Genomic DNA, 11,196 nt, shown 5'->3' on the forward strand with positions numbered 1-11,196 from the left:
ATGAGAATGACACTTTGCCAAATTTCAGTGCCCTCCACGGTGCTTCCAGCAACTCCAGGGAACCTCTTTGGGGAGCCAGGTTCCTGTGCTCACCTGTTGGCCACACGAAGCATTACAGTCACCCCGAAATGACCTGATAACACTATTCGGTTTCCACATTCTGCTGTATAAAGGCATTTTTCTTGCCTGAAATGTAAGTGCATGGCACGTTAAAGTCCCCGTTATTGTATCTATTGCATTGTGAAATACTAGAGCAAATCATTTGAGTGTCAAGTGCTGCAGTAAGGCTTTAAATATTGTTAAGGGAGTTTTTTAGAGTGTGGTTGCTCTTTATTGAGGAAGCACCTGTTCCACACATTTACGGACAGGGCATTGAGGGCAGGAATTAGGCCTCTTGCACCCTTTGCAGAGTGCTTTCCCTTGAGGGGGTGTCCTGGCCAGAAGGCATGCTGGGCACGCAGTGGCATGAGTTGGAGCCAGAGATGTAGAAGAGTGTAGGTGTCCTTGCATTTAGCATGCACCAGTATTCTCCTGCCTTCTGGTGGGTTATTGGCAGCCATGTTTTAGGTTTTGTTTTTCTGAGACTTGTCTCCAACCCAATGATCTTTCCAGTTCAATGAGTAAAACTCTCGGTTCTCAGCACAGTGCTTTTCTGCACATAGGAGATTATTTAACAATCGTGACAGCTTCATAGTATTTTGTCCTGGCCAGTAGTCTAAGCAGATGCATTGTTGTCTTCCTGAATCCAATTTGTAACAATAATGTTTTTTCTTACTGTGTTTCTGGAACCAATTTTACTACTTTCCCTTCCCTTTCTCTGCTAGGACATCCCAGAGAGTGCTGTGCCCTGCCTGTGACTGGTTGTCTTCTCTTTGCCTCCTTATGCTGCCAGTACTCAGAAAATGTCCTTTTTTGTCACAGTGCTGAGAAGGGATGTGGTTAGGAGTTTGAAGGCAGACAACATCTGCAGTGAGCAGCTGGGAAGGTACAGCTCAGCCATGTTTTGGGAACAGATCTGTATAAGATTAATGTGTAGACTAAAGCTCATTTATGTGATAGACCAGTGAGAATCTTGGGCAGCTTTTCTACATGAGACTCTCATGCTAAAAAAAATGAAAACAAAAACAAAAAATTCTTTGGGCCACTTGATTCATTTGATTCATGTCCTCTGTATCTTCAATTTCAAAGCCATTTAGGATGAGCATTTGCACAAACATAAAAGTTCTCTTTAACTAAAGTCAACCAATGTGTTTTTTCAATGAGCTAGAGCTCATAAGAAAGATTCAAACATTAACTGTGTAAAGAAGGCAATTAGTGTTTGTACAATATATTGAAAATTATCCCTAGGCGTACTGGAAAAATACATGTTTTAAACATGTATATTCTTCATCCAGTTCCGTAGTTTATATTAGATTTGGACATAGATGCTTCTAAAAGCTGCCATATTAATTCAGACTGTGAAAGACATCATAATGGTCTATAAAAAGTTGGGATTTTTACTATAATGTAGTTGGTCTTACTCTGTATATTTAATCACTCAAGGGAAAATCCTATTCTGCTGCTGCAGTATGTCAAGGAAGCTTATCTGCATATAAACAGCAAAAAGAGATCTCTCTTGAGTTACAAAGCTTTAACATTTGTAGTTTAAAAGTTGAGCATTTCTAAAAACGCACTATTTATGTCATTCTGATAAAAAGAGATACCCCATTCTCTTTGGCACCAAGTGATACTTTCAATAGGCTTTAAAGCTGTCAAAGGAATAGGAAAAAAGCTGTCATAGTCACAGGAATCAGTGGAAAACTTTTGTTTTTATAACTGTGGAGGGTCCAATTGCAGGGAGCAACTACCACATTATTTGTCTTGAAGATTGTGCATCCATTATCATGAGTGTTTTGGCTACAGTTTGATAGGAAATCAGGTCAGGAGAAGGACCATTTTCCTGAGGGGGGAGAAACAGGGATCGAGACAGCCAAAGAAAGGGTTCCAGTTAGAAACTTGAGGACGTTTTCAGAAAACATGAATACATCCACGGTCTACTAGGGGAAGTACAACTTTTATTTTCACACTCGTGTAGCCTTTGTTTCTCACAGCACAAGGTGCAGGTCAAAAGAAATGGTTTGGGATGCTCTGGTGCTGTGATGGGCACAGATGTAGGTTCTGTGGTTGATTATGTTAAAGCCTTTGTTGTTCTTATTATGGTGTATGTAGAGAGAAACCTTTCTAGAAGACTAGCCGAAACTTTGTTTTGTTCCCACAAGAGAACCCACTAGAGTAGAAGTGGGATCTTAGATGCAAGAGTGCAATGGTTTGCCTTAACATGTAGAAAAGAGCATATGGTTTTGTTAATAGGCTCATAAGAGCAATTAACCTCATAGTGCACTCAGTTGTTAGTCTCAGTTGTTTATAAACTAGGTAATAAAGATATTTTAACGTGGTATAGCTTTATAGGAGGTTAGTGGAATCAGGCTACATTTTTCAAGTTAGTACCTGTTAGTACTCAGGTGAAGGTACAAGTGATAGAAACATAAAATCAGCAGAGGATAAAATATTCCCTGTTAGGTAGTATATCTAACCAACGAATATGAGTCACAAATGTATAATACTTTGTATAAAGACAGAAAAATATGTTAAAGGTTTTCATTAGAAGAGGGACTGTTTTCACAGGATGCAGTCACAGATCTGTCATTCAGCTTGTTCTTGTCACCTTGCAAGGATTATAATGTAAGCAGTTTCCATGCTCATTTCGTGTTAAAAAGAGTTTTAAACTTGCCTTCTTCATGTTGTACAAATACACAGTGTTTCCCCATAATAGCTTCCATGCTGTTGCTCAGGAGGATGAACCTTATAAAAAAATGGGTTTCTTTCAACATCAAGTACCATCATTGTCTTTTTTTCTTCTGTTTTAAGGACTGGTAGAAATTAACTCCCTTCCTGCACAAGTTCCAATTTCTCTGTTAGGAGATACTGATTTGGGAGACAGAGCTTGGGCAGAAATAAGCCAGTGACCTGCCCCACCACGTACCCATAGAAAGGCCCCGTTGCCTTCCTTCTGTCTGCTCCTTGCACTGCAAGTTGTGTATTCTGACAGCCGTTACTTTGCACTGGGGTCAAGGGTGCCAAAGGTCTTTGCTTGCTGCAGATATTTTGGTTTCCAGGTTGGGGGGTATGAGGATGGTATTTTTTTATTTGATTCTGCAGCTTCTGACAACCTGCTTTTGGGCTGTCTTCTGTCTGTTTATTGACAGTGTCCCAAAAGAGACCTCTACATCAGTTCAATATTGGATTTAATTTTAGTCGTGTAGAATATCGTATGTTGTGGTTATTAATGTTGTGTCTGTCATTTTTCATTTACTGTTATTTGTCTCATTTTTACTTTGTACTTTGGGTACAGAGATTTTTATTGAATTTAGCTAGTGATAAGCCTAATGAGTTGTTGCCAGTTTTTTTTTATCGTGAATTTTTAAGTCAATAAAACATTTGTGGGGCTGGAAGGACAGAGGCTTCCAGACTTGCAGTCTTGTTTTTTTCTGTTTCATTGGATTGACTGAGCAACGTATTTACTGGTGCATCATTCCTCGAATATGAGGACTCTTTTGCATTATTAGACTTGACATTGTTTAAACAATACTAATTCTCATATCCAGCTGGCTTTTCAATTGATTTCTGTGCTCTCTGTTGCTGCGTAAAACAAGCTGGAACATTAAAGACATCTTACATGCTACCCTCTGGAGACTTGTCTTCCTTTTAGAGAAAAATCAAATAAGTATAAAATTTGCTGGGTTTTCTCCTCTTGTTTTCCACTGGAGCTTTAAATGATGTGTCAGTGTATTGACAAATTTTGTACATGTTAAGATGCTAATTTAAAAATTATATATTTAAAAAGCAGTATTCATTTTAGAGTGAGATTTGCTAGATTGCTCATTTGTTTACAGAACTAAGCATGTGTCTCTTCTTCATCGAAAACAAAATATTGCTACCTTTAAAATTATGTTTAAGATGTACATAAAATTGCCATTTTAACCCAGCTAAAATCTTGCATATTTAAAATTTGATTGCTAAACAGCCAAAAGAACACTGACAGATGTTAGTCATTTGTTTTGCACGTTCACTTTTCAGAGTATCGAAGCAGCCTGCTGTTTTGAGCTAAATATTGAAATCAGAATTCCCGGGGAGAGCGAGGGGTAAAGCATTTTCTGTCCCATAAATGTCAACGTTGAAGTCATACCTTTCAGCAAATCAAAGCCTTAAAACATATGCTTCTGAAAAATGAATTTGCTCTGCTCTCTAGCAGTCCGTAGCTCATGGGGGACGAGGGAAGCTGTGCTGAGCTCTCCTGCTATTTCCTGTGTCCCAAAACGTGCTTCAACCACTGCAACCAGGGGACGTGGTGACTTCTGACATGACTCTGCTTCCAGTTCCTTAGGGGCCGCTAAATTTCACATGAATGTAAGCTAATTGGGAAAGGCTAAATATCTAAGCCCAAACTTGGGTGCTTGTCCACAGGTCTTCCCCAGACACTCAGGTAGGCCAGCAGCTGGCGAGGACAGCAGGGTACGGGTTTGGGGCTGCCAGTTCTCCTGGGTCAGATGAGGGCAACAGCCTCTCATAACTGCCTGCTCACAGGGGAGGAGCAGGGCCCGGTTCGTAATGTCAAGGAATCAGTGCTTGCTGATGAAAATACTTAACATTCTTGGCTAGGATCTCTTCTATGATCTTCTCGCTTTTTGCACAAAAGCCATGTAGCCTTCCCTCATACTCTTTTTCGCCTCTTGAGTAAAACATTTGCTGATATCTGTTTAACCCAGTGTTGTGAAACTCCATGCGGTGCATGCAAAGTTACGTGGGGTTATTATAAGAAATGCTTTATGAATAATAAATATTTTGATCACACAGTAGTTCATTCAAGCTTTTTCTTTTGTTTTGTTTTTGATTTTCTACAGCTGGTCTAAAAATCCAGAAGAATGGAAGTTTCAAAAAACAAGACAAACCTGGCTTCTCTTGCACATGTATGATAAAGAGAAGGTTTGTATTAACAGTATTTTTTTCAGAATTAAAATGTTACGTGGTTTAATAAGCTAGTTGTAGTTATTGTTTGTTAATAAAAAGTTACTAGCATTAACAATGCACTTTTCTAATAATTTTAAATAATAAATCAATTAACTATGTTTTTAACTAAAATGCTTAACCATTTTAATTGCTTGTAATTTAATGTTTCTATTTTGGGGGTGATCATTCTTCTTTGTACCCTAGACTTTTACACTTGATGCATGTGAAACATAGAAAGGATTGACATTATATAAACCTGAAGCTATTCCCTGAAGTGGGAATATATTTGCACTGTGTCCTTCAGTTGAATTTCTGAATATGGAACCCAGTGCTGTAAGCTACGGTTCTTGTATTGCTTCAGATATCTCGGGCTCCATGGAAGATGTACAGACATATTGCCAAAATGTTAAAATAGCTTTCTCATTAAAATATGAGTGAAACCTTATGTTGATTGTAAAAAGCATAAAGTATAACCAGAAGCTAGGCTTGCATCATCACTGAAATCCATTCATTTCATAACTTAAAAAACAACCTAAATTTAATTTCCAACAAGCATCTGACCATTGTAGTACAGAACAGAGGATTTCAGATCATTAATTTTGTTGTGCAATAGAACAAACATCTAGCCGTTTGCACAGTGGCTTACTTATTGATTCATTTAGTTGACATTCACTCAGATTTTGCTGACTTTTTGTGTGCACTTGGACATTTAAGCATAACAATCTTCCTGACCCAGATTACTCTGCGTCGCTTAAGCCAACCACCTGACATAGGGTGTTACCTTTACGATTAAAAGTACATTTAGAGAACCGTATAATTAAAACCAGAATTTCATGAAAGCAAAAATGTTCACATGGTGGAATACTTTAAAAAGATTAGTTGCAGAATACAAATTTGTTAGTAGGTATCTTTTATTCTTAAGTGTCTCCTTTAAAAGTCTTTATCAACCTTTTGAAATCGATGTGTGCTCTTTAAAGCTACCTAGAAATTGTTTTATAGGCAGAGTGACGTTTTTGCTTTTTTACCTGTTTACTTTGGGATTTGTTTTGAAATATAGTGGGAAATAATTAACTATGAGTAGATTTTTTTTCGTATATCAAAATACAGTTTTACTCCGCATTTCTCAATATTGAAATGAAAGCTTCCTTTCTAGTATTTTTTTTTAATCTGATGAAAGCATAATGATTTATTTATATTCACATATTTTGTACTGTTTAGTAATAGGAGATGCATTGAATATGAGCTTTAGATAATGATTAACATCTGCATTCAGATTCAGTAAAGTTAGCAGAACGGCTCAAGTGCTTATAATCAAACATGTGATGAAGCCTTTTTCTTCATCAAGTCTGGGGAGGGCAGACCGGCTTCTTTTGAATATGTTTTTATACCCAAATCCAGCTTCCTGTCCATTACAGAATAAAATCTGTTGGATATCCAAGCATGACTAAAATACAAAAGGAGACATGAGTTTCCTTCCTTCCTAAGCCACATCTTTGATCTCTTGGTGTCACTCGTATGCCTACTGAAAAGCCATGCCAAGAGGTAAATTAAGTTTCCTGTACTGATGCTCTTCTTTCTGTAGGAAATAAGTTGAGGTTTTGTAGTCATTTACAATGTGAATTTATTTTTAAGTCCCTTTAACATCCATCTGCGGGTTGGCTGACAGCTTCAAAGCCCAGCCTGTATACCTACGGTGTGTATACTTCTTCAGGATCCTGTACAAAGTAAACACTGCTTCCTCTGTTGATCTTTGTCATTTGGCACAACACTTTTAGAAAGTCACTACACAGATTGTCTTCAGCTTCTGGACTGCAAATCCCTGAGGGGGTTCTGAAGTTTCCTCAGAAGGTAACAGAAAAGCCAGCTCGGTGTCAGCAAGCTGATGCTCACTGCACAGATATCTCTATTTGCCTTGCAGAATAGGTGGGCATCTGCAAGTCTAAAAAGTCTGAAAACTTCTTGAATTACAAAGGGTAATTTAAAAGCAATACCTGTTCTTTTCCTGCTGTTATTTAGCAGTGTTTCGCCCCTTTTCATGATGTCTTACAGTTCCTGAGCATTCAGGAGCTGACAGTAATTATTTCACTTGGAGATGTTTCCATGTTAGCCAGTTCCAATGCATATTAATTAGAACAGAGGCAAGGTTGGTTGAGAAAAAGAAAAAGAAGCAAGAAAAAGTGCAAAAGAGTGTAAAACAACCATAGTAATAATAAAAAATCCCACTTGCCATCACTTCCACTGGCCAGAGACATAGTGAGAGATGTTAGTATCCAATTTCAAGCCTCCCCAAAAGCTCATCTTAGAAACAGACTGTGTTTCTTTTTGTAAAACCTCACCAAGCGTTCCTGAAATTACGTGTTTTTTTTTTGTTGTTTTGTTTTTTTACTGTATTTTAAGAATTAAGGTGTTGATTCAACCAACTTTTTGCTGTCTTTTTTTTTGTTGTTGTTCTGGTTGTCCAGTCCTTGCTATGACCCTATTGTATAAGGTAGGAGGAAAAGATATTATTTTGTCTACATGCTCCTGTATTGAAATCTCTTGCTGAAAAAATAAAACAACAAATAATTGTGTTACACAAAACAAAACAAAACAAAAACAAACAACGAACAAAAAAACAGACTTTGAGCACTTGTGTGCTTATGCCTACGGCCAAATGCTTTATAGACCTCAGGCAGGCACACGTCTGTCTGCACACTTAGTGTTTCGAAGTTCAGAGTAGGCTTTTAATTCCCCCTTTAAGCACTTTGCTTAAATGATATAGTTATAACTGTAATTCCACGCAGTGAACTATGAGTGTACCACAAGGCCTGAGAACAAGAGGCATAAATTATGTAGATAATTTGGCTAAGGTTTGAAATCTAGAAATGTTGCTGAGCTTTAAAAAACCGACGCTGAGTATCTGCATTAAAGGAGCACAGTCGTGCTGAAATCGTTTGCATCTGAACATTTTTGTCCGTTAGCAGCACATGTTTACTGTGTGTAAAAATGCTTTCAAAAAAGTAGGCATTTTTCACTATTCTTCAATGTGTTGGATAAGTATATTTCAGCAACACTTCGTATATCATCAATTTCAGCGTTAGTCACTCGAAAATTAATATTTTTTGTATCTGAATTGTTTCTTTAACATAGGAGTGTTTGTGTGAAGAATTTAAAGGTTTTCCATAGTGTATAAGTTATGAGGCTGGATGTAGACTTCAGTTTTGATTTACTGCTCTGTAGTATCTCTGATTGATTAAGGCAGCCCTGGAATATTTTCTTCCTCTTCTTTGAGAGTGATAGAAGTTTTAGCGATCAAAGTTACACTGCCAAATGGCGATGGAGAAATAAGTTGTAAATTAAGTATCTGTTGAAGCTCTGTCTTCTCTGAAATGTTGATACTTTGCAGAATTGAAACAGCCCTCGCACAATTAGTCTCCAGTCCTTTAAATACTTACGTATGTTTAACTTTACTCATTTTGAGTGTGCCTTTTAAAGTTATATGTGTAAAGTTAAACATAAAGAAAAATATTTGTGGGATTAGGTCATTTTAACATCTGATTCACAGCTAAAATATTCTCTTATTGGCTGCAACTTGTTCCACAGATACGCAACATAAAGTTAAGATATGCTTCAGTGTAGGTCTGTTCACCTAATACTTTTAAAAATGCATTGGTTTGAAATACTGAATAAATCATTGAAAAGTCTTTGCTAGGCTATTGCCAAGATTATTTAATGTAGTTGTATGTTGTACCAGATAAGCTAAAATTTAATCTATTGCTAGTTAATTAGAAAGGAAGTAAAATGGGGGTAATGGAACTGTAGATGACTAAACTGCTTTTGATGTTAGACATATTAAAAGAGCCTATCAGTTTTAGTCAGCGTGATTTAAAAATTATTTCCATATGTCTGAATTCAATTTGTTTTTCAAATTAAATTCTATTCCTTTGTATAAGCATTCTGTCAAAGTCACAATCTGCTGTTTGCTGGTGGGTGGTATCTCATCTTAGCAAACAAATAATTTTGGCGGGTGGTTAGGATACTTCCAGCAAAATTCTTTCCTCAGACATGTGCATGCAGTTCTCCCTGGGTTTGGTAAGGTTTGCATGCACGTTTCCAAAGCCAGGATTTGGCTAGTGCATTTTTTTCCTTCCAACAGCCCTCACAGGCTGGAGCTCTCTCTCAGGCAGTGTTTGCATTTGCTGATCAGCATTTCCACATCTGCTTAGCATTTCCCCTCAGATGCTTTGCCCATCTGAGCACATGACAGCGCTCTCACCATGGTCCATCCCTCCTGCCAATTCCAACACTGGCAAGAAGTGCTTCCATTAGCAGTGGGCATTGCCAAATGCAATAGCCCGTGAAATTCTCCTAATTATCTTTCAGGTGATGGTCTGACGTGATTATGAATGAACATTGAGAGAGAAGAAAATAAATCAAAATTTTTTTAATTCCTTCTTTGTTTGTTTTCTATTCTTTAAAGGTTCCAGATGAGTATTTCACCATTTTACTGGATTATCTGCAGGGACTTCAAGGCAAAGCACGAGACACAACTGTGCAGAAAGCTGAAGCTCTTATGAAGGAGTTGGACGGGTCAGATGCAGAAGACCCGAGCATGGTGGAAAAGAGCGAGCGAATACGACAAGTTCTGCAACTGCTGTCCTGAGAGTGTTTTTGTGTCTTGATGGTTGTCTGGTGGAGAGAAGGATAGAACGCAATGCACAGATACTACAAATCAGTTGTAAAGACATATTTTGATAACGAATCTTTATGCTAAATTTTCATATTTTGCACTTGTGTTTTCCAACCGCAATTATTTATAATGTTTTGAGGTGATGAAATCAAAACAGAACACCGTATTTGATCCACAGACATGCTGTTTTGATTAAAAGTAATCTTACTGCGTATCTTTAGAAAAATAAACCTCTCTTTCTTGTTAGTTTTTCTCCACTTCCCCATGTAATTAATGTTAAATAAGAGGAGCTTTGCAGTTCTTAATAAGAAGAGCAAAGCAACCAACAAAAAGCCTGGAGGTTCTTTTACAATGGCAGCTTTTAAAATTAACGTACAGTACAGTGCCTGCTCAGCCAGCTGTAATCTATCACTTTCAGCTTTAGAAGTATGTCATTTGGATTTGGGAAAGATCATTTTCAGTCTGTTGAACACGGGTTGTATAACACAGTTGCTTATTAGTACTTCACGCAGCGATCTAAAGATACCATCAGCTTTGTTAGTTTTCCTTGTATATTTTAAAGGTTTCAAATGCTTTATGGCAATTGTTTAGATATTCAGATAATGTACAGATGGGGACAGATCAAATCCTTTGACCACATGTAGTGAAATCATCTGATTGTACATAAACTTATGCTAAGATGAGAAGTGCCATGCTGCAACTTTTTGTGGATAGCCTGCCAATGTTACATTTTTTATCTTTCTCTTGTAATTGGCATCCAAAAGAGTTAATTTGTGTTCATTTGCTTTGACATGGGACATTTGTCTCCTATGAATATGCTGAAAATGAGGCTTTCAAGTAAAAAACAAGGACATTAATTACTCAAAAGTTGGATGATTGGCGTATTTAATAACACTTGTGTTCAGACAGTGTTCTTGACCCAATTCTTTAATCTTTCTGCAAACGTTGTTCTTACTTTATTAATAACAACAGTATGAAATGTATGGTATTTTGGAAGAGTAGCTGTCTTTGGGAATTACTGCTTTAATTTGGGTGGGTGAAGGAGAGGAGAATCTATGGATATGCTGGCCTAATTTTTCAATAGGCATTTGAGTGGATTTGACAGCCCTCACAGTCATGGATTACTACAAATGTTTAAAAGTATGAAATTTATTACTAGTAACAAATAACTTATGCTTTCTGACTTATTAAAGATGATGTTTTCAAATGAAAAAGACTAGAGAGCAGCGTGTCCTGCTTTAACACAATAATTGTGATGGAGTTAACACAACGGGGAGCAGACTGCAGCAGAAGTGACCAGCCTCTGTCGAGCTGCTTATGGCTCAAAAGCATTTCAGGATGACCATTGGATGTGGGCTGTGGAGCTAGCTCTCTCAGAGGACGCATGCAGGGTCAAAGCAGGGATTTCCAAAGGGCTAGAAGAAAGGATGGCACAGGTACAATGCAGGAGGAAGGAAGACATGCAGACAGGTATGAGGGAA

General features: G+C 37.6%; 1 protein-coding gene across 9 annotated transcripts in view; it reads left to right on the forward strand.

Moving 5' to 3' along the window:
- The window catches only part of CHLSN (cholesin), a 125,382-nt gene extending 114,448 nt beyond the window's left edge, over nt 1-10,934 (forward strand). For 7 of the 9 annotated variants that reach the window (XM_084536468.1, XM_084536469.1, XM_084536467.1 and 4 more), the window contains 2 exons: nt 4,941-5,022; nt 9,506-10,934. In XM_084536468.1, the coding sequence (XP_084392594.1) occupies nt 4,941-5,022; nt 9,506-9,688 (265 nt within the window). In that variant the 3' untranslated portion in view covers nt 9,689-10,934. Of the gene's footprint in view, nt 1-4,940; nt 5,027-9,505 lie in introns of all 9 variants that reach the window. The other 2 variants (XM_084536470.1, XM_084536474.1) reach the window with 1 other exon arrangement.
- The last annotated feature ends 262 nt before the right edge of the window (nt 10,935-11,196 follow it).

The sequence above is a fragment of the Aythya ferina genome (assembly GCF_964211825.1).
Source record: "Aythya ferina genome assembly, chromosome: 15".
Classification (NCBI taxonomy): Eukaryota; Metazoa; Chordata; class Aves; order Anseriformes; family Anatidae; genus Aythya; species Aythya ferina.